Below are 24,478 nucleotides of genomic sequence, written 5' to 3'. Positions count from 1 at the left end.
CACAGAAAAGACTCTTTCTGCACAGGCCATCTTAAACACACAAAACCCACTTCAATATAACTCCGTGCATTGAAAGATGACAAAGTTTGTGTTTTTTTAAATAAAAAAGTACAGATATTGGTTCACATGAAATTAGCAATTACAATCTTGGGTGGTCCTAAATGCTTTAGAGATATACCTGTTTACCTGCCAGGATGCATTTGGCTAACTTGTGGATTCTTTAGGAAAATTAGAGACACTGATGGCTACAAGAAAGTGGCTGTGAGTATAGCTAAGATATCTGACACAGTAGGAATGACACATAGTTTGATGCTAAAACTTTTCATCCAAGGTTTTCTTGTGAGGGTCCCACCTGATTTACAAATACATCTTTCAATTCCCCTAGCATGGCTCCACACTCTCTTTCATGTGGACTGAAATACCCTTTAAAGCTAACAAAGAGCACCTATTAAACATGTATTCTACCACAAACTGGAGAAAGGGATTGGGAGAGGTATTGAGAGGGATTCTAGTTCATCACATTTACTCAGGAGTACACATGAGATTATCAGTTACTGTTTACCACTTGGGCAAACAGAAAGTAAAGCCCTGAGAAAATGAGACTTAGCATATGTGAGTTTTGATAGAAGGGAGGGAATAGAAAGATAAGATAAAGAGAAAAAACTGTACAAACAAGAATATCTATATCAGCACAGGAAGATCATGGAGAAGGGTGAGCCTGTCTGAAAGGGTGCAGCACAAGAATGCACAGACTTCTGACAGCACAGAATGGAGGTGACCACGATTCAGTAAGTAGAATTCCCAAGAACAGCACCCTTAAATCTATAGTTCTAGACCACGATCCGTAGAACAGCAACTCATAAAAGTTATGCCAGGCTTGTTTTAAAGCCTCTTCTATATGAACATATTTAAACAGCTTCAATTTTGCCAGCAAAAGTCTTTTGGGGGATGCACTGTTGAAGTGGTTTTCTACCACAAAGCCCTCTGTGATCGTTCTAGAATTTCACATCAAAGAGATAGAATCACGATGTTCCGTAAAGACCCTGCCTTGGGAAGCAAAGGCTTGGAGAACTCCTCCAGGTTCCTATGGCTCATTTCATAAATGTCTTCCTGTACCCAATGGGGTGTGTTCCCACTCTGCCCACAATAAACAATGGGGAAACCTCCCAGAATTCGAGCCGCATTAGCAGAGCAGCAATTAAAGAAATCGTTAGAATGCCTTAAAGACCTTTTGATTTCTTACAGGAAACATTATGGAATTCTGTGTTTTCAGAGCTTATAAAATCCTGAGGTGGGTCTCCCCTGCAGAGGAAAGTGGCAAACAAAAGTCAACTAACATTCTCGGCTATCATCGGCATGTGTTCCCCTTGTTTCCTGCACCATTCATTCCATCTTAACTGTACCTTTCCTGCTGTAAACACAGTAAGAATGTGGCTTAAGTGAGCATGAAGACAATGCAGCTTGCATTGGCTAATTCCGATGCCCTGGAAAACCCACAATGACGGGGGCAGACTGGATTGGGCCCCAGGGCAGCCTCTGAACTCCTGAACCCAGAGAGCCATTGTGGACTTAACTTTAAAAGCCCAGACTTCTGTGCCAGAGCTTTCGAAGAGTCACCTCTGCCTCTGGCATGACCAGCTTCTGCTTTGTGATGCACTCATTGCCGCTCGCTCATCGCCCTGCACCGCTCCCACTGTCCCTGGGCCGGAACAGCCCACCCAGCCTCCTCCCGGTGCCCAAGTCTCTGTGTTCTCTGCCTTACCCTTTCTTTTCATTCACTTTGTATATATTGGCTGCTCTGGGGGATGAGGGCATGGGGGACACAGAAATGAATGACATGATCCCAAAATTTGGCCCTTGACTGGGGGACAGATTACACGTGTGTGAAAGCTACATGACTCCACCAAGCCAGGGTGTGACCGGTAACCCACTAGGAGGTCCCTACAGCCTTTGCCTCTGAAACCGCCATGGCTCAGGCTGCCTTTCTTGTCCAGTTCTCCTTCCTACCCCATCTTCCACCTGGTGCTGGGTTGTGGCTACTTCTCCGTGAACCTTTCCTGATCCCACAGACAACTAACCCCCGGCTCCCTGTGCCCGCCTCCCCCGACTGAAGGTATAGCGAGCTTCGCAAGAAGCAGTGGGAGTTGGGGCTAGGGAGATGGGTTCAGAGGCCCACCTACTCGGGTACTAATCTGGGTCTCCCTTAGCCGGGTGACCTGAGGCAAGTTATTTCACCTTTCTGCACCTCTGTCTCGGCATCTGCAAAATGGGGACAATAGCACATACCACATGGGGTTATCGTGGGAGATTAAGTTAATAGAAAAGGCTCAGAATGGTGCATGTGATCAGTTCCCATAATGATTGTGTGTTATTACTGCTGTTGGGCTATGTGATTCTCCAAGGTACAGACACTGCTCATTTATCTTTATATCCCCATCACTTGCAGCGGTGGGTAGCACAGAGTGGGCAATCACACAGGTTTAATGCTATAAAAATTGAACAGTTGCATAAATGACTTAATCAACAAATGAATGCACTTTAGTAAGGACACAGGAAGCAGCATCTTATGGTAGCAATAGCCCTGGGCAGACCAAGAGGCCTGAGTTCCATAGCTTGGGCCACTGGACTGTACTGCCTTTGAGAACTCCTTGCATTCATCTCCCAGCCCTTAGCACGCACACACACATGCACACGCACACGCACCAGGGGTTACTCAGTAGAACCCGTTTCTACCCTGTTCCTTCAACACAGAACCTTGGGCACTGCCAAGTCCCTCACAAACCTCTGCTCTATGAGGGAGCGAAGAGTTGTTGTTCAGAAGCCACCACTCTGAGGAGACCGGGCCTCTCCAGCCACCCCCCTTCCCCAGCACACACACGACAAGCAATAGAATGAATTACCACCTGCGATTGATCCATGCTAGTTATAAACTGTTATGGACCCGGTTAATTGTTTTGCCTGTATAAGCACTTTTTGCTTTATCCATTTGTCAAGCTGAAGGAAGGTTGCTTTATAAAAGGGGATTTAATTAAATGTTTTGTCCCAGCCTGGCCTTTCCTTTCCGCATCTGCATTATGCTTGTGTCATATTTTCCCTGGAGGGCAGGAAAACAATTTAGTGAAAATGAAGGATCCATTGATTTACTATTGAAAAGGGAAATGCCAAGCTAACAATTCCCCTCTATAATTTTCTAGTGACCGTAAGAGAGAACCCAACCATTGAACTTAAAGACAGTGTGTTTTCTGGTGCACCTGGCTCTTTGTATCTTTCTGTACCATTCATGCTGTTGTTTATAGTCTTGCTCTTGATTGCAATTATTTCATGAACACTCTCAAAAGCTGTTTTTCTTCCCTGAGCAGAATAGATGTTTCTGGTAAGTAAAGTCCTTTCATCGTTTCCCCCTCCAGTTGGGAGAGTCGGGGTGGGGAATCTTTCTTTCCCCAAGACCCTGTCAGTGGGATCATAACATGTCTCCCATCATTTAACCAGGGATTTCCCCTGCTTATAGAATTTAACTTGACCTACTTTCCTGCCTGTCGAGCTGCCTCAGGCCCCAAATGTTCTTCTAGTAGAGATCAGCTGTTTTCTGGGTTAAAGTCTTAGATCTTGAACTCAATACAGTGTCCCAGTACCTCAAAGGAAGCGGGATGCATTAATGGTCTGAGGGAGCTGGATATGACATGGCTTTCACTGGATGTCCCTTTCCTCTAGCCACCCTGTGTCCACCGAGTACCATTCTGGAATCTGAGCTGAGGCCGTGGACCAGCATGGTTCTGGGAGCAGCTGTTTCATTCTGAGGGGAGGGGGCTCACAAGTGACTGTAGAAAGGAATGTGGGCGTAGGAATCAGGAAAATACGATTTGTCACAAGGAGCAGTGTGTCTTTGGGCAAATTATGTCCTGTCTGGGGGCTTCAGTGTCCCTTCTGGTGCTAACGGTCTGATTCTTTCATTCAAAATGTATTGAGCAGCTGCTAAGCGGAAGCCACTGTGGCTGGAGCAATAGTGGGGAACCAAGGTAGACCCAGTCCTGCCATCATGGAGTTCAGAGTCTAGTGGGCGGAACGGGTTGAGTCTATTGTGCGATGATGATAATCTGATAAGAGCTATACATGAATAGCACATAGTACCATGAGACATAACACAAAGATCTAGCTCCGGCCATATATAATCCAGGGAGTGGAGGAAAGCCTTTAGAAGGGAGTGATTTTTGAGTGTTCTCATTAAAGATGTGTTAACTAGGAGGAAGATGGCCCCAGGCAGACCGCCTCCAGACAGAGGAGCAGTGCTCACACGGATATGGTCAGCACATCTCAGCTGAGGATGCTCATTCCCCCCGTGATGAGCATTTGCCTTCTCGTTGGTCCATTAGGAAACACACCAGCTGACCCCTGGATTAGAGTTGGTCAGCCAGAATGCATTTATACCTAATTAGCCACAAATTACAGTCCATGAAGAGGAAACATTTTATTTTGCTGTATTAGACCAAGAACCAGGGCAGCTGTACTTTTACTGTTTCCTCTTCCATCTGCACCATGAAGAAAGCTAGGGAGAGGACCTTGGTTCTGCTGTGATTTTTTCACAAATCATCTGACCCAAGTGGAAGGGACTCATTGGATCAGGACAGTAACTCACCCATCATTTGCTGATGGACTGAACAAAACCTAGCTGAGGCTGTTTTGCATTTAGAGCACTTTCCACCTGAAGGCCTCGAAATGTTTTGTGAGCAGTGACGGGGAACAGGGCCTCATGCTAATACTAAGTGCTCTCATAATAAATTTTCACAGGCCAGGATCTGGCTCATTAGCCAGAGGCAGTGAGGGAGGGGCATGTCCAGGAAGGCGGCCAGACGCTGAGCTCACCAGCAGTAGGATGAGACCCTTTGCCTGCCACCCAGTTCTCTCACCCCAGACACGGAGTGGAAGCCTCAGGCAGACTGGAACCCACTTCTCCCCATGTGAGGGGGAACCCCCACAGCCCTGGTATTTGGGAGGTCCTGTGAAGGCTGATTGACAGGAATTTAGAACAAGAGAAGGGCAGAGAGAGACTGGAAGTAAACAGGAAAGTCATGTCCTGAGGAAGAGGGAGGGTTAAGTGACACATGGATTGGGCCTTGGGGACTGGTTAGTTAGAGAGATACAAGCTGGTGCAATCATCTTAAAGGATTGTTGTCAATGTCTGTGACTTCCCTTTCTATTACAATTTCTCTTGGCCCTACCTCCAGCCCCAGTATGTCCCTCCAAAGAAGAAAGAGTGTAAAAAGTGCCAAGCAATCCTATTTTATGTATAATTGTGTTCGCCTCCAGGTGTATTAGTGGTTTGAGAAGAGTAGAGAGAAGTAATCTCATGTGCCATTTTGAACTGAGTGGCATTCAAGCAGGGAACCTTCAGGAAAGACCTAAATGGGGCTTCCTGTCACCCGTCAAATCCTGCCACTCCACAGGCTGCTCTGGATACCTGCCCCAGACCTACATGCCCCTGGTCTTCTTATTTCAAAGCCCTATATCTTCTGAAAAACTTGATTTCATTGATTCATTCCTTCAGGATAATTTAGTGAAAGTCTAATGTACCAGGCAGTGTGTTAGACTGAAGGTGAAGACATCCTCCCTTGCTCCAACTTCTGAATTTCCCAAGTATTCTGCATTGAGTCTGCAAATGTTTTTGGACAGTAGAGTTTTCTATAAAATTATATTTGGAAGTGGAAATATATAAGCTCAGCATTTTAATAGTATTAGAAAAACAAATTATTATGACTTTTTAAAAAAGGTTACTTGAAACTCACTTTAAAACCTTGACTTTGGGGACGCCTGAGTGGCTTAGTCGGTTAAGCGTCTGCCTTCAGCTCAGGTCATGATCCCAGGTTCCTGGGATCGAGTCCTGCATCGGGCTCCCTGCTCCGCGGGGAGCCTGCTTCTCCCTCTGCCTCTGCCTCTCTCTCTCTATCTCTCATGAATAAATAAATAAAATCTTAAAAAAAAAAAAAAAAACCCTTGACTTTGGGGCGCCTGGGTGGCTCAGTTGGTTAAGCGACTGCCTTCGGTTCAGGTCATGATCCTGGAGTCCCGGGATCGAGTCCCGCATCGGGCTCTCTGCTCGGCAGAGAGTCTGCTTCTCCCTCTGACCCTCCTCCCTCTCATGCTCTCTGTCTCTCATTCTCTCTCTCTCAAATAAATAAATAAAATCTTAAAAAAAAAAACAAAACAAAACCTTGACTTTGATATCTTCTTCACCAAGAATACACAGGACTATTGGACTCAGGCTCTGTCACTATCTATTTACAATTGCCTTTCCTCCAACTCAGAGAAATAAGGTGCTTTGCATTTGTAATGGGAAAACAAAAAACTTCTTTAAAAAACAAAGACATCAGTCATGCATTCTCTCCTCAAAACGTTTATAAGAAAATCAAATAGGAGAGTAAAAACATCCAAAAATAGAATTTTTTATAATACAAAATATTTATTAAATATAAGACAAGATTGAGAGGAATAAATGTTTTAAAGGGGTCTTCATAAGGTCTAAGGTATGCCGGTAGAAGGTGTTTACTCCAGTTTAATGATGGGAAAGCTTGATGACAGAGAGGCACAGGAGCCTTCTAAAAGAAAACAGCATCCAGAGCTACAGACAAGGGGAGCGTTGGGTGGTCAGGGAAGAAATAACAAGTGGTAGAAGAGAAGTCAGAAGGGGCTCATGGGATGGACCACATGAACTGGGTTAGGATGAAACCCAGGGGGCATGAAGAAATGGGAGAGCTGAGTGTGGAGAGGTCATGGAGTGTAATGGGGACACGGCTGAGGGATTTGATTCTATAGGCAGGGCCACTGAGGTGACAGGAACTCTACCTGAGTCACATCGGCCCCACAGCAAAGGTTATAGATCCAGGTAGGGAGAGATGGAAATTGATGGGACTGAATCCAGGTGAGATAAGAGGAGCACCTGACCTAGGGGAAAGGCCCTGGGGAAGGGGAGACAGGGCAGGCACAGAAAGCATTTCAGAGGGAGAGTCAGCAGATTCTGGAGAAATAAGGACTACAGAGGATTTTTCTTTTGACCTATGCCCTCAGACTGGATGGGGCCAGCAAGAAGAGGCTAAAGTGGTTAGTAGTTGCAGTAGAACACTGGAAAGGAAAACTATAGCACAATACAGAGGCTGGAAAGGAAAATCACAGGATTTTCTTTCAAGAAGACTTCTTCAGCTCAGAGGAGCTGCAGGAGATGTCAGCGTAAGGACAACTAAACATGAGATCTCCAAATAAGCAGAAAAGATAACCCATGAGGCTTCTCTTTTTCCTTTTTGCCTTTCTTTCTTTCTTTCTTTCTTTCTTTCTTTCTTTCTTTCTTTCTTTCTTTCTTTCTTTCTTTCTTTCTTTCTTCTTTCTTTCTTTCTTTCTTCCTTCTTTCTTTCTTTCTTCCTTTCTTTCTTCTTTCTTTCTTTCTTTCTTTCTTTCTTTCTTTCTTCTTTCTTTCTTTCTTTTTTAAAGTCATCAAGTCACTCATATCTATGAAGCAGTTACACTGTGTAGAAAACCAAAGAAACACAGTTCAATACCTAGTCCTCAAATGACTCTCAATGTATTTGCAGAGATAGAACTGCATCCACATGTCAATAGAGCATCATATGCCATAGTTCATGATGAAGGCCACCTTGAAAAAGGTGCTGGGACTTGAAGTGAGCTTGAAACATTGCTCAAAGTAGGGGAAATGATGTGGGGGGGGGGCGGGGAGGAAGGTGGGCATCATAGTATCATGCTACTATGTGCCATATACTTGACTTCTTATCTTGTTTTTGTGCCCACTTTAACGATAAGAAAATGAAGCCAAGAGAGGTTGATTTGTTCAAAGTCACACAGCCAGTTAGTGGTAGAACCAGGAGAGCCTGACTCAAAGACCATTTGCAGCGCATCACTCTCTAGTGAGATAGCAGGTAGGAAGGCATCTTAGATGAAAACTTGATATGCAAGAATATGGAAGATGTAGACTATTGAAACTCTAAAGGTTTGATATGTACCTCCCACTTACTTTACTTTCCAGTTGATTTTAACAAAGGTTTCTAAGAGAATCCTTCTGCTGCCAAGAATCTGTACATTTCCTCAAGATTTGGGGCAGGGTCGGACAAGATAGAAACACATGAGTAAATAGAATATAAATTCTTTTGCTTTCTAGAGTGTGTTTGAGAGTCAAACAGGTTTATTCTTGTGTTGTTCTTTACGCCTGCCTCCTGAGGTTTATAGGGTTAAGAGACACCCAACCTTTTATAATCTCAGCAGATCTCGATTAATCTGGCAAATGCTATAAATCAAGGGACAGTATGAAATTGGACACTAAATGTATTGGATGTTATTATAAAGAGAGAAATTGGATAATTTCTACTCATTTCTCTCTGAAAATGAAAAACCGCCAGGGTAATGAATCTCCTTGATCTGCTAAAATGCCCATCGGTTATAAAGTACTTTTCCGTCAAAGGGATAAGCAGAGTCGAAACACACAATAAAAATTACTCACCACAATATTTTCGAATAAAAGTAGATAAATCTCCATGCTGTTTGTGGAGGATTTCTCAAAAGAACCAAGTGACCATCTCTTTCAACACAAAGCCAAAAAGTTAAGATCAAGAGGAGCTCTGACTGTCCTGACATGTTTGAGTAAAAGAAAGAAATCTCTGCAGCCATTACATGAACTGTCTGTTTTTTACATAAAATCAAGAGCAAACTTGTCAAGTTTAAATCTTATGATCAAATCTAGTGAGATTTGCATGAAAAGGAATGCTGGCCCAGGGGCTGTATTTAAATTCTTCCTTTCATTGTTAAATTCAAAGAAAATTACTAGAGCTGTAACTTCATATCCAAAGGAGTTGGTTGATGTTGTTGGCCCATTCAGATCATGTCTTGGATTCTGATTCCTCAGTCATAGTCAAAAAAGTGAGAAGTGACTTCAGTTGGGATCAAATGTGGGCAAGAGCAGCCTGCTGGCCTCCATTCTCAGGGAAGAGAACCCTGTAAATACGGACTCCTGGGCAGCCAGCTCATTATAACAACATCTTTCTTTGTAAAGTTCTCCAAAACCTGGAACCATCTGTTTCCTTTTTCTGTATGAATTATAGATGTGGTTGTAATCAAGTAGCCTTCTGGAAATCAATGTTTAAATTCTTATTTTTCCTCTATATGATAAACACCCTCTGCCTATTACTGAGATAAGTCTAGTGGGGTAACTGCAGATTCTCAGGGGCCACGATAGCATCTCATTCCCACTACAGCCCCAAGAGCTGAGACAGTTTGGTGCATAGTACGTCCTCAGTGCCATGGTAATTTTATATGAATCAGTTTTTTTAATACACTCAACAAATATTTATTTGCCAAGCACTATTCTGGACACTTAAAATAAATTAGATAACAACAACAAAAAAAAGACAAAAATTCCTGCCCTCAGGGAGCTTGAATTCTGGCAAGAGGAAATAAACCATAAGCAATTCACATAATAAATAGGTAAATCACATAGTATATTAGAAGATGATAGGTGCTATAGAAAAACAATAGAGCAGAATAAGGGGGGAGCAGAGGGCTGGGTATAGGGAATGGGGTTAGGTTGCGGTTTGAATTGGGGTTGTCCAGATAGGCCTAATAAGAAGGGGTCTTTTTTTTTTTTATGTTCAATTAGCCAGTATATAGTACATCATTAGTTTTTGATGTAGTGTTCAATGATTCATTAGTCGCATATAACACCCAGTGCTCATCACCACATGTGCTCACCTTAATACCCATCACCTTATTACCCCATCCCCCCACCCCCTCCCCTCTAAAACCCTCAGTTTGTTTCCCAGAGTCAATAGTCTCTCATGGCTTATCTCCCTCTCTGATTTCTTCCCATTCAGTTTTCCCTCCCTTCCCCTGTGGTCCTCCACACTATTCCTTATGTCCCACTTATGAGTGAAACCATATGATAATTGTCTTTCTCTGCTTAACTTATTTCACTTAGCATAATCCCCTCCAGTTCCACCCATGTCAGTGCAAATGGTGGGTATTCATCCTTTCTGATGGCTGAGTAGTATTCCATTGTATATATGGACCACATCTTCTTTATCCATTCATCTGTTGGAGGGCATCTCGGCTCCTTCCACAGTTTGGCTATCGTGAACATTGCTGCTATGAACATTGGGGTGCAGGTGCCCCAAGAAGGGGTCTTTTAAGCAAAGACTTGAAGGAGGGGAAGGGGGAAAAACATCTTAGCAAATGGAACAGCTTATACAAAAACTAGAAGGTGAGAGTGTGCTTGGCACATTGAAGGCACGTAAGTGGGCCAGTGTGGCTGAAGGGCTAGAGAGTAGGAGACTAGCAGGAGCTGAGGTTGGAGAAGTAATGGGTGCAGAAGGATGATGCAGAGTCTTAGAGGCCATTGTAAGGATTTTGCCTTTTGCTTTTGCAAAAATGAGGAGGCAGTGGGGGGGTTTGCAAAGAGGAGGGATGTGGCCTGACCGGTGTTTTAAAGGAGCTGCTCCATCTGCTGTCTGAGAATACACTGTAGGAGACAATGTGGAGGCTGGGAATCGAGTTAGGAGACAATTGAAAGAATCTGAGCACATCAACAAATAATACATGGTTTCACGTGCTGTCATCAGTGGTATGAACAAGGCAAGAGCAGAGGGCAGAGTGTGCAAGCAGTTCTCCCAGGGGAGACTTCTCAGGGCTATGCCTTTCGAATTGGAGAAAAGTGGTTTGGAGAAGGATGGAAGGTGGCAGGAGGGGAGATGGGAGAGGTTTTGTGGCATCCGATTGGGAAAGGCCTTGAATCTCATCTTGGGACCGTTGCTTGTCATGGAACCAGGAAAATACCTAGCCCTACAGCTTAAACAGGGCTTTATTTGTCTCACATATTAAGATATGTGGAGGAAGCAGCCCAGAATGAGTACCGAAAATCAGTGATGACAGTGGTAACAGGTTCTTTCCGTCATCCTTATTGTTTGTCATGCTCGTAAGTGTGCCACAGACCAGTTTCAGGAAGAAGAAGGAAGAGAGCATGTGTAACGCACAAATCTGTCACCTTTTTTTTTAAAACCAAGAAAGCAAATCTCCTAAAAGCCCTACCCAACAGACTTCTACTTATGCATCTTTGGCCACATGGGGTCACATGATCACCCCTACCTGAAAGGTGGCTGGACAGAAGGGCTGGGGGACCGGGTGCGTCAGTGACTAAGTGCTGCCCCAGGTTCTTAATGCAGCTGCTGCAAGTGGAGAGGATGCTGCCCCAGGTTCCACCTTGACTGTGGTTGCCCTGTTCCCTCCACAGGGGCCCCGGGTGGGCCAGCTGGGGCTTCCGTGTCCTGCCTTTCTGCATGAGCATCACTGATCCAGTAGTGGGGTCGGCCCCTGTGCCGCCATTGGAATCTGCCTCTGTGGAGAAGAGGGATGTATAAGTGGACAAAACACTCCGAATTTCCCTGAGACTGCAGGGCTTACTTCTGTTTTGTCAGAAGAGGTTTCTACCCTGTTGGCCTAAGGGATAAGGCATGAAGGCACGTGTGTGGGGAGACCCATGGCTATGCATGATGGAGTCACATTGTGAGTTAGCAAAGCTTGATTTCAGTGGCCTCCACCTGCTCTCCCTCACCCTAGGTGCCTACTCCCAGCTCTCTACCCTCTTTCCAAATCTGTTCTCTAAAAGGCTCCCATGAAGTCATTAACCCTTAAAGTGTAAATGACTCATAAGACTGAAAATGCCCCATCCCCTAGGTGTGTCCTCCTTTTAATAGCTGTCAAGCCCCTGTAGCTCAGGCCTAAGCATGGCATGGATAGGGCATCAGAGCATCTGGTTTCTATGTCTAGCTCTGCCACTCACTGCCTCATGAATCAGTACATCTTTGGGCTTTAATTTCCTCATCTGTAAAATAACAGATTTGGAAGAGGTGACGTCTAAGGTCTAGAGAGCCCAGTATGAACACAGGACACTCCATGAGTCTGGCCTCGGCTGGGGCTTAGCTACCATCATGGGTGCAGTTGAGAACAGAGGCTTTGTCCCACATACTCTCTGAGGACCAGGACTCCACACACTCTGCCTCTCTGCGGAGACGATCTCCATCCAGGGGTCACATCCTTCCTTCCAGACCTCTGCCTGACTCTCTCTAAAAGTGGGTATCTGGGTTTGCACAGCCATGGAGATCACTGGTGTCACTCACTAGGCCATGAGCTCACGGAGGGCAAGGATATGTCTGGATCACCACGGAACTTCTGGCATCCAGCACACTGCTGCCACACAGCAGGCAGCCAATCAGTGTTTGGAAAGGTGAGGTGCTCTAACTGTGTGGAGAGACTCCCTCTCCACTCCTCTCCTTGCTAATAGACTCAGTGGGGCTTTGCCTTCTACCTTCACCTGCATTCTTCCCTCCTCTCTCCCTAATACAAGGCAAAGCCTGCTGTACACACAGTCATATTATGAGTCCCAAGTTGGGACCCTCACCTCGAGCATCTTCACAGCCTACATAACTGCCTGCTTCAATTTCCTAGCTTAAAGTTATTACTGCTTTAAATGTCCCATTAATAATAACAATAAATACTTGTAACACCTTTTCAAGTTTTCCAAGTGCTCTCATTTATTCTACCCCAGCTCTCCTGGGAGAGGTAGTTTCTCAAGCCGGTATCAAGCTGTGGCTTCTAAGAGATGAGCTGACAGCCAGCTAAGAGACCCTCGGGGGAAGGAGCCGCAGGAGACATGCCTGAGAGAAATATCAGCATTAAGTGCCAGCAGCCAGGCCAGGAACAAGGATGAAAGATGAAATCTCAGAAGCCAAGACACATTTCACTGTTGCACTGTTGCCTTGTGCTGGGCTCAGTTGTAGTAACTGTGTCTAGCCCTAAGTTTTCTGAAACCAGCATTTTCTACTCACCCCTCACCCCGCCCCCGCCCCCGCATTCCCTTTTCATCACATAACACTTGTCCTTGCTCAACTACCTGACCTTAAGTTGCCTTTACCTCTATCCTGTAAAAGGATAGGTACACGTAAGAAATAGCCTACTTAATAATTATTAACCACTATTTACTCCTCCACACAAGATGCTCTGAGGCAAGAGGAAGAAGACCCAAGAGTAGGTTTGAATACCTAAAAAGTAGCTTAAATATCTGAATATTAACAATAGTTTTAATTATGTGGCAAAATATGGCAGTTCCTTTTCTTAGATTTAGAGTCTAAGACCACATAAGGAGGTAGAGGCAATTTCAATAATCTCTTATGTTCATGAGTGTGTTACACAAGCATAAGTTTTGCCATTATTTTCCATGGATATTTTCTGGACATTTAACCCTCTTCACACTTTCACGTGGCACAGAGTAAGCAAATGGAACATGCCCTGGGAATCCCATCAGCATGGACTGTCAATCAGGATATGAAAAAATTGGTTTGACATTGCTTGAATAGTCATGTTTTATAGATACTAGTAGACTGTAGTGGCTGGAAGCGTGGGGTCTGGGGCCAGCTGCCTGGATTTGAACTCCAGCACCACTAGTTGCAAGTTCTGTAGCCGTGGTCTAATTACTCAGTCTCTTGGCTGAGTTAAATGAGTTAATATGTGGACAGCATATACAGTACTTAAAACAGTGCCTAGCACATAATAAGTGTACCTTATAAGTGTTAGCTCTTATAATCACGAATAGTCATCTACTTTTACACTTAATCATTTCTATTTCTCATGCCTTTTTCCAGCATGGCATTGCTCATTATCTAAATTATTACCTTCCTTCAAATAGGTTGTCCACATAAGGGTGATCATAGAAAGTCTAGCTGACCTTGAATAAAAATAGTTTCTCATGCATACTGCATGTGTGTGTTTGAAAATTATTAAGAATACGAACCTACATCGGGGTGGCTGGGTGGCTCAGTCAGTTGAGTGCCCGACTCTTGGTTTTGACTCAGGTCATGATCTCGGGGTCATGAGATCAAGCCCCGTGTTGGGCTCTGCATTCAGCAGGGAGTTGGCTTGGGATTCTCTCCCTCTGCCCCTCCCCCTTCTCCCTCTCTCTCTCTCTCTCTCTCAAATAAATAAATAAATCTTTAAAAAAAAAAAAGAATATGGGCCTACGTTGAGGTAAAATAATTTATTTGGGGATGAACAAAAGCAAAAAATGTGGTTGGGTTTGGGGGTTATGCAAGAAAAGTGTTGCCACATTTCCCGGAAATGGAGAATCAATGAACTCTGAGAGGGGTATTTTAAGAAAAGAAACTGATAGACTTCCACAAGATGCTTCTTATAAACCCAGATCAGCTTGGAAATTTCCAGTGGCTTAATTGTTAGGGGCCAAAATGTTTCCTCACTAGTGACTGAATATAAAAGAGTTGATTAAAATACTTTTTTAGTCGTTCATATCCCTGAAAGTAAAGTCTCTGCTACAACCTGAGCCAGTAATAGTCAGTAAACAGCTAATTACATTATAACGTGTGTTTTTTAATTGTTAATTATAATAAAAGAAGCAACAACCCCACAATAATTTGCCAGTCCATACATCTGTGAAGTTTAAATGGGAAAATTGCCTCTTGTCTCAGCAAGGATGTAATTGATTCTTGGGCACTTAACGATATAATACCAGTTGCTGCCTGTTCTTCTTTCTTCCTTCAAAGAGCTGACACCATTATGTCACTGATATAAATGGAATCTTGAAGGTGCATCAAAAATTCTCTGCCTTTTGAGAAAAAGAAAAAAAAGCCAGTGTGGCTCTTTAGTTAGGAACAGGGGCATATTCAAGTGGGCATCCCAGGGTCAACGTTAGAGTTCAGCCCCACTGGAGTTTTTCACTCTTTTCTGTGGGGTGGGGTAGAGCCCATTTTGTCAGGTTAGCAATGGTCATTGTGAACCTCTAAAGTATTTTAAAGTAACATTTTGAAAGACTGCTAAATGAGAGAACAAAGAGGCTTTGTCAGAGGCCATCTGCTCTCATGTCAACCTAAGCTAACTGGAAAAGAACTCAGCGTTCTTAAAACTGTATTTCATTAGTAGAGAGGAACCAAAAAGTATACATTGAAAGATAACTTGCAAAATACCAGCCTTACTCCCCTTTCCCAAATTCACCTCCTAATATTGCATTATTGCAGCTTAGTATTAAATATCCGAAGGCAGAAAAGAGATAAATTCAAAGAATCGACATCGAAGTGCTATCTGTATTTCTTTTCCAACCAGAGCATTGTTTTTATTTCAATTTTTAAATTTGCATTTTTAATTGAATTAGCCATTTTTAGTAGTGGATTTACTTCAATCCTTTGTAATAGCCATGCATGTGTATGTTTAAATTGCTTAAGAGACATCTTGTCAGTGTGATAATCACTTTTCTTCATACTAATACCTAGATTATTCCTAACACAATATTTTGGCCTGATACAATGATCATGTATCGTCAAAAAAAAAAAAAATCTAATCCTCATTGGGCCCCACATCAAAACTAAGTGTATATCCAAAGATTATAAACATATTGGTTTGTTTGTTTTACATATAACATATAAAGTTATTTTAAACTTTCTCAGTCTATAAAATCTCTAACCATCTGCCTGAATAATACAACTGACCATATAGCAAATGTTTCCTAGCTGAACTGTATTTGTAGCTGAACAAGTCAGAAGGGATACACCAGATCTTTCTCCCTGTGGTCTGAGGGGAAAATGGATCACAGAGAATCATGTTGCCAGCATGTAGTAAGAACAACAAACAGTAGTTAAACACTGATATTAAGTACTTTATGGTTCCTAATGCATTTAAATCCACAAGGATCCAGTGTTGGTGCTTTTATTATCCCCATTTTACAGACGAAGAAAGTAAGTCACAAATAACTTAGGCCTAAGTTCACGTAGCTAGTAAGTGGCAAAGCTGGAATTCAAACATGGAGACTGTTTTTAACCACTTTACTATAACCCCTGCATGCAGCACCTGCGTTCCTTTTTATTGTTGCTTTTGTTTTGAGGTTTTTATTGTTGGAGGAGACAAGTTTATTTTGAAAAATATCAAACTTAAAAATAGGTACAAATACAGGGGTCCCTGGGTGGCCCAGTTGGTTAAGTATCCGACTCCTGGTTTCCGCTCAGGTCCTGATCTCAGGGTCGTGGGATCGCGCCCTGCGTTAGGCCTGCACTCAGTGCAGAGTCGGCTTAAGACTCTCTCTCCCCCGCACAAACAATGAATCATGGAACACTTCATCTAAAACTAATGATGTAATGTATGGGGATTAACATAAGAATAAAAAAAAAGACTCTCTCTCCCTCTCCTTCAGCCTGCAACCCTCCCCCCCACCCCGCTCTCATGGGCTCACTCTCTCTCAAATAAAAAATAAATCTTTTTAAAAAATAGTTGCAAGTACAATACAAATGCCTTTTTTCTGAACTGTTTGAGAGTCAGTTGTTCACATGATACATCATCACCTTGAAATATATTAGCATATAATTCCAACAAACCAAATCTTCTCCTAATAACCGCCATACAAACATCAAGATTAAGAATTTAACATTCAAAACACTTCTTCCATCTAAGTCTTACACCCCCTTCAAGTTCTACCAATTCTCCCAGTAATGCTCTTTAAAGCAAAAGGATGCAGTTCAAAATCATGTGTTGTATTCACTTGTCACATCCCATTGGTCCCTTTTAATTGGGAACGGTTCCTCAATCTTTTAACTTTAATGACCTTGATATGTTTGAAGATTACAGACGAAATATTTTATAGAGATCGTATCTAATATTCCCTCATGATTGGATTCAAGTTTTGCATGTTTAGCATGAATATCACAGAAGGGATTCTGAGTTCTCATTGCATGCTGTCGAGAGCTACATGATTTAGACTTGTCACATTGTTGGTGATCTTCACTTTGATCATTTAATTAAGATGTTGTCAACCAGGTTTCTCCACTGTGAAGTTACTCTTTTTACCCTCCATAATTAATAAGTATTTTGTGGGGAGGTTCTTTGAAGCTATGTAAATATTCCAGTCATTATTGACTTTGAAGTCATTATTGATATCAGTGTGGACTCATGCTTTTCTATTTTATTCAGTGGATTATAATGTGTCACTATTACTTATTTCAGTTTACCTACTGGGAGCGCCTTCAACCTGTCTGCTCTGTCTTTTTGATGTTTTCCCATCATTTTTAGAACACTTCCTTGCTAATTGGGACAATAAGATATCTCAGGTTTATCTTGTACCCTCCCTGTTCCAATCTCCATTTCTTCAAGGATCCCTGGTTCCTTTTAGGGAAGAATGGTATTTAGAAACCAAGATCTTACAGTAGGTATGCTCATTGCCACTTCAAGGCTGGCCCTATAGGTAGAAGGAATTAGGAACTTACGTGTGTGTGAAAAAAGAGATGTACATATATGTTCATTTCTACATATGTTCTTTTCTTTTTTTTTTTAAGATTTTATTTATTTATTTGACAGAGAGAGAGATAGAGCAGGAACACAAGCAGGGGGAGTGGGGGAGGGAGAAGCAGGCTTCCCGCAGAGTGGGGAGCCCGATGCGGGGCTCGATCCCAGGACCCTGGGATCATGACCTGAGCCGAAGGCAGACGCTTAACGACTGAGCCATCCAGGCGCCCTATTTGCTTTTTTAAAAAAGATTTTATTTATTTATTTGACACAGAGAGACAGCGAGAGAGGGAACACAAGCAGGGGGAGTGGGAGAGGGAGAAGCAGGCTTCCCGGCGAGCAGGGAGCCCGATGCGGGGCTCGATCCCAGGACCCTGGGATCATGACCTGAGCCGAAGGCAGACGCTTAACGACTGAGCCACCCAGGCGCCCCGAATATATATGTTCTTTTCTATATACAGAGTTCACACCAATACCTTCAGTTCTAGTCCAACACCATTCTAGATCTTCTCTTTCCATATTTCTGACAGTAAGAAACCTAAGAGCCTATGTTCTCAACCATTCCACTATATTGTCTATCTCCAGGGGCTCAAGAAAAAAGGAAAACTGGACTAAACATCAGAAAAACTGGGACTCAGTCTTGGGTCTCCTCTTCAATAACTGTATGACCTTGAACAATCACTTAGCTGCCCTGGTTTGCCATCCTTCATCTGTAAAACAGCTCTGACCATCAATATCCGTGTCAGGAAGCCACACAGGATAGAGGTCAGAGCAAGAGCCTGGGCCAAACTGGCTCTGACACTCACTGGCTGTGTGACCTTGAAAACAGTGACTCAACTTATCTGAGCTTTTTGTTTATCTTTAAAATGTCAATGCTATCATCAAGCTCCCAAGTTGTTGTGATATTTAAATGTATGCAAAACCCCTTGGCACAGTGCCTGATGGATACAATCAATAAAGAATTCTTCCCTTCACCTTTCTCCTCACCACAATGTTAAGCAATAGTAATAATAATAATAATAATAATAATAATAGTAATAATAGTAAAAGCATAATTATATAGATGCACATAGTAATAAAAAGTCCAACACAAGTTAAAATGATTGTGTAATTTCTTAAGTGCCGTCTAGTGATAGCCTTCTAAATAACAACTAAGTATAATAAGTTGCATTATGGCCTTTTCACCCTCTCTGAATATTCCCAAGGTTAGATAGAACCAGGAGGAATAGGAGATTGCTCCAGCAATAAAGGATACATTTAAGAAAATTTTGCCATAGCAAAATTGTCATGTTTAATTCTGTAATAAATAAATAATGATGGCTTTAGTTAATTGAATGTCTATTATACTAGGAACTTCATAAACTCATTGCTAATCCCCACAACATCCCTGCAAGGAAGGTATTACTTTCTTCTTTTGTAAATTAGAAAACTGCAATTTGGAAAGCTTAAATGTCTTCCCCAAGGCCACGCAGCCAGTAAACAACTGGGTCCAGACTGGATCCTGTGGGTGAGAGTCTCTAGACTTGTCTCTGTTCAGCCCACTGTCACATTACCCATCCCGAGAAACACTCCCAGGACATGACCTTGTCTAGTTGATGTGTAGAACTCCAACCATGTCCCATTTGGTCAGAGAGACACATTACAATTGCTAAAACTGAGTTCAGAACATCACCTCCAGTTCCCAGCATTCCGTACTCCACATGTTCAGGAAATTCAAGAGCTCAACGACTGGAGTCCTTGGCATCTTGTTGTCAGAGTAATTCTCCAACACAACTGGACCAGTTGGCATCTGCGCAGGAGCTAAAAAGGCTCCCACTGCGGCTGAAATAAATTCAACATCGTTGACCTGTTCTTTTTCTTTACGTAGCTTGTTTTTCATAGGATCTTGTGTCTTTGGGAGTTTACCTGTATCTTTTGCTGTACTTGCCCTGTTCACTTGTCTTATCCCCAGCTAGACTGAGCTCTGGAAATGCAAGAATAGTGTTTTGGTTATCTTTATCTCATTTGTGTTAAAATAGCGTAGGTCCCTTCATAAATATATATTGGCCAGCTGGATAGATGATACTCCATAAACTTTATCCTTAGTGATGTGGGGAGTGGGGAGATAAATACAACGTGATAGGAAGGTAAGGAAATAGCACAATTAGAGGTAGATAGATCTACTATAAATTTTCTCAGGAAGTCAATATTTTAGAGAGATACAAATGTTTAACTTATTAACTTATTTTCAAGGGTGCATTAGAGAAGCATGGAAGTACAGAGCATGGACTCTAGAGCAAGGCTGCCTGGATTGAACCTTAGCTCTGATACTTACTTGCTCTGTGACCTCATGCAGGTTATATAAACTCCCAATGCCTGATCTGTAAAATGGAACTGTTGTGAGAAATGAATGAGTTCATATATGCAGAGTGTTTAGAACAGTTCCTGGTGCATAATAAGTGCTTTAGAATATGAGCCTCTGTTATTGTCCTGTGCCTTTGTTGTTCTGGCAGAGATTAAGACACCGAAAGGGTAATGAAAAGAAAATATAGTACCCAAAGCCACATAAACTAAGAAAATGGGTTCTTTGTCCAAAGCATTCCACAAATTAAATTACCATAAACTGGTAATTTACACATGGAGTCTCAGGAGAAAGGGACAAGGAAATAAAAACAAAGTTGCAACAAGGTGAGAATACTCTAATATATTGCCCTTCATCATTAGCATAATGTGTTATGAAAAAAACTGGCACAATTGTTGTCTATAAAAGCAGACTCTAGTGCACAATGGATACCCCCCACCCCCACCACAAATGAGGACAATCGATCCGAAAGCAACTTCATGCTTTCTCCCTGCCAACAACAGGGCTGCTGGATGTTGGAAGAAATTCGCACAATCAAGCCTCTGTTTTCACTTTAAATTCATGATCTCAAGACTCAAATTGGCACTCAATATTGCTTAGCAAGCTTACTAGGTTTCTTTAGAAGCTTCATGTTCCCCCTCTCTTAGACATTTAATTCATTCCCTCTCCATCCCTCACAAACCCAACATGGCCCCTCCCTCTTGCTCTCATCAACTGATGACCTTGTTTCACAGTTCATTGAGAAAACAGAAGTCAACAGGCATGAACCCCTTCACCTTCAACCACCAAACCTGCCATCCCATCTTCTTCTCCTGATACAATCAATAGCACTTTCCTTTAGAAGCATGTGCCTAGGCCTGAGCTGTTCGTGCTTCTGTCCAGGAACTGCCACAGGTCACCTGCTGGTAAACTTGAGGAAGGGCGTCAGCAAAAGATAATAACAGCCAACACTGAGTGTTCACCACATGCTAAGATATTTTTATGTATATATTAACTTTCTTGATTCTCTACAGGGAACCTACAAAGTAGATGGATAAGAAAATAAAGGCACAGAGAGATTAGGCAACCTGCCTTAGGTCACAATACCAGTAAGTGATGAACTGAGGCATCTGACTCCAGAGACTGAATTCTTAACCAAGTACATGCTCACCACAAAGACTGGGTAGCCGATGTGGGAAGAAGAGATTATAAATTATGATTTTTTATGACAACCTTTTGGTGCTCAGAACAGAACCTCCTGCTGGGTCTACTTTCTTCTTGGGGGATTGAGTAAGAATTAGCCAAATCGAATGCCATGGTAGAAGAGCACAAGAAATGCATGTAATAGAGCTCCTTGCACTGAGAGCAAGACTGCAGAATCCCAGCACCCCTTCTTCTGAAGGTGTCCCATTGTCCCAGCCTCTGTGACTATCACATAAAGCAAGGATGTGCTTTTCCCAAAGTTAGAGTCTCTCTGGGCCTTGGAGGCCACTTTTCCACAGGCCGAGTTCTTGAGGGGTGTCTTAGTCTGCCTGGGCTTCTATAACAAAACACCGCAGACTGGGTGGCTTAAACACCAGAAATGTAGTTCTGGAGGCTGGGAAGTCCCAGCAGATTCAGTTCCTAGCGAGAACCCTTTTCTTGCCTTGCAGATGACCTTCTTCTGACTATATCCTCACAGGGCTTTTCCTCAGTGTATGCAGGCGGAGAAAGATCAATCTTCTTCTTTTTGTAAGGCCACCAATGCTATGGGATGAAGACCTCACCCTTTTGTCCTGTTTAGTCTTAATTACCTCCTAAAAGCCTTATCTCCAAATACAATCATATTGGTGGCTAGGGCTTCAACATATGAGTTTGAGGGGGGCACAATCCAGTCCATAGCAAGGAGTATTTCAAGTCTGCTACAGCCAATGCTTCTGCCCTGAGAGCAGTGAAACAAGGTCACTCCACTTGGGAAGAGCCTCCTAACCCAGTAAAAGACTTGCCCCTTCTTTCTATGATAACCCTCCCCCGAGCTCTGGATTCTATCCTCTGTCATTTCTTAGGTCTCCCCTCCTTCAGCTCTCTCCTCCTCCTCTCCTGCACCATCAATTTCTCTCTCTAGACTGGAAGGCTAATGTCAGCATCCCAAAGTCCACCAAAGTACCTATTTCTTCTTTACCCTCCTCCATCCTCCTCCAGTAATGCTACAAGACTCAGGGAATGAACCCAAGCAAGATGGCATTTAGACTTTTTTCAACTAGTTTCTATGAAGAAATGGCTTGATCACTAGGCGATATTGGGTATCTAATGCTTACATATAAAATGTATGCATGCATAAACATACACACATACCTACATACATAATTCATATATGTAGTGTTATACACATATATACAAATATACACACATACATATACATAATAGGTATATACACATACACAGACCTAGCCACACATATGCACACAAATTAAGAGATACAAACACATAGATTGACAGATATACACACAAATATACTCACAAATGCAGATAGGTATACAGATATACACACATACACACAAATATAAAGACATACACACCTTTACCCCCAAAAGCACATATATACATACACAAATAAACACACATACACGTAAGAACACGTGCAAAAATACACATATAGTTTTGAGGGGGTTGTAAAAAGGAGCTGGGATGCAATTGTAAAAACAAATTGTATGAAGGCTGAAAGGGAAGAAAAGATCAGACTGAATCTCTGCCTTTTCACTGAATACTGACTATTCCATTTCAGCAATTTTTCAAGAGCCTGCTATGTGTCTGGCCCTGGGTGAGGCACTGGCCCTTGCCTTTAAATGGTCCATTTAAAGCAAAAGCATGCTTTAAGGGTATTCTTAAAGGGGGCAATAGGCTCCTCTCCAGGAAGAGCTGCAGTATATTCTCACCCAGGGAAAGTGCTTAGAGCATGTTAACGCACCTTTACAATAAACACACATACACACACACACACACACACACACACGAGAGTTAATAATACTGGTCTTTGTATTTTAATGCCTTCAATGTGGCTTCCAGAGCAACAGTAAGAAAATGGCACCAGAGACCAGCTACTTCAAGGGGCCCCCAAGCAGAGAAATGGTTAGACTAGGTCAAGATTAGACTGCTGCTCACCCAACAGCCCTTACTATGCTCACTCTCAAGTCACACAGAGGTCTGGTGACAGGTAAAGGGTTCTTTAGTAAGTTCCTGTTCCTCTTTCCCTCCCAATGACTCTGCACAGTAGCTCTCACTTCCCTGCCCTGTGTCCAGCTTCTGTCTGTGAGGTGGGAGTTTGTAATCAGGGATGAGTAGGGTGAGTCTTGCTTCATTATGGTGAGTCACCTTTGAAAAGAAGAGTCTTTTCTTGTGCACTTCATAGGACTACCCCTTACTTGTTTGTCTCATCTTTCTACTTCTTAACACAATGCATGTTTTCAACCTCCTGAAGTATCAGAGGCATTTCCCCTCCAAAGTTTATCTTTTTAATGATTCATGTACAACAGGTTTTCTGAAAATCATAAACTTCTGGGATGTGTTGCTTTAGCCAGCTATCTTTTACTTTGTTAACCTTCATGCTCCCAGGCAACTGAGGAGAAGGCTCCACATGAAATTCAATGGCTATGACTGACCACGGTCCCTGTCACTCCACATCCCATCACTCTTTGTAAAATAACACCTCTATGGGGTGGAAGAAAATAATTGGAAGTTCTTTCTGTGGGATTCAGAGGACTTTTCTGAAGTTGGAAGTCTGTAAACTGTTGCTTAAGCATCTGTTAAACTTCAGCAGATCTTCATGGCTTTATCTCCTTCCTGTAGTAAGAAAAGCTCAGGATTGGTCCACCAATTTCCAGTTTAATTGCTTTCCACTGTCAGTTCAACACTACAAAGATCAGGTACCCAACTCATGTAAGACACTGCAGGAAAAAATAAAATGGAACAGACCTGGAACCTGCTTCACGTTATTTAAGGTTTGGAGTGGGAGAGGGAGAAAAGTGCACAGATAATCTAAGAAAAGGCAGGTTGTCTTAAGTGCTGCCACTGAGGAACAAATAGGAGCAACAGGGGCACTGAGGAGAAAGGAATAAATTCCAACTGAGGCTTCCTGTAAAAGGTAGTATCTGAATTAGAGAATGAAAAGGATGCCAAAAGTCAAAGACAGGGAAAGTGGTGGCACTACCAGCTGAAGGGAACATGTACATCAACACAGAAGGGAAATACATGGCATGGGTTTAGAGAAAGTGAAGAGTCTAGTATGACAGAAAACATAGAGCATAGGATATGTGGCCTGGTTCAATGTATCCAGCTTGAGGAGGGCTCAGCTCGAAGGACTTAGGGTCTGGACATTGTGCTCTAGGAAATGGGGAGCCACTGTATTATTAGCCAACGTATTAGGATTATCATGCCTGCACTTTAGGAAAACAACTTGGAATCTGAGAAGGTGGCTGCCAGAGAAAAAGCATAGTCATTGCCCCTGCCCTTTCCAATCCCTTCTCTGGAGTCAAAAGTGAGATTAGAGGCAAGAGTCCAGGGAACACATCAAGGGGAGAGCATGTTGGGGAGTTTTGGTTCCATGGTGTCCAGCAAGACCTGATGAGCAACAGCACAGAAGGAGCCTGAGAGCAAAGGCCTTGGATTTTGTGGCTCCCAGAAGAAGCCCATCTGGCAGATGTCTGTCTTTCTCTTAGAACAGGGCTATGTCTCTCCTGACTACCGGTATGGAGTTCACACTCTTGGACCTCCATGGGGTTTCTCTGATGAGCCAGATTGATCTCAGTCTATTATGTTGAGAAAGGATTCAATCAGCATGTCAGTTACTAGTTTGCCTGCTTGCTG

The 24,478-nt window shown here is 42.8% G+C and overlaps 1 protein-coding gene across 5 annotated transcripts in view; it reads left to right on the top strand.

Moving 5' to 3' along the window:
* SLC9A9 (solute carrier family 9 member A9) overlaps positions 1-24,478 on the top strand; it is a 685,847-nt gene that overhangs the window by 512,877 nt on the left and 148,492 nt on the right. Inside the window, exons 13-14 of one of the 5 annotated variants that reach the window (XM_034996354.1) lie at positions 691-788; positions 1,246-5,501. The exons of the other annotated variants lie outside the window; for them this stretch is intronic. Coding sequence (XP_034852245.1) covers positions 691-778 — 88 coding nt within the window. The 3' untranslated portion in view covers positions 779-788; positions 1,246-5,501. Of the gene's footprint in view, positions 1-690; positions 789-1,245; positions 5,502-24,478 lie in introns of those variants that run through there. 5 annotated transcript variants of the gene reach the window in all.

The sequence above is a fragment of the Mirounga leonina genome, unplaced genomic scaffold (assembly GCF_011800145.1).
Source record: "Mirounga leonina isolate KUSES-001 unplaced genomic scaffold, KU_Mleo_1.0 Mir_115, whole genome shotgun sequence".
Taxonomy (NCBI): Eukaryota; Metazoa; Chordata; class Mammalia; order Carnivora; family Phocidae; genus Mirounga; species Mirounga leonina.
This window is presented reverse-complemented; position numbering and strand designations above follow the sequence as displayed.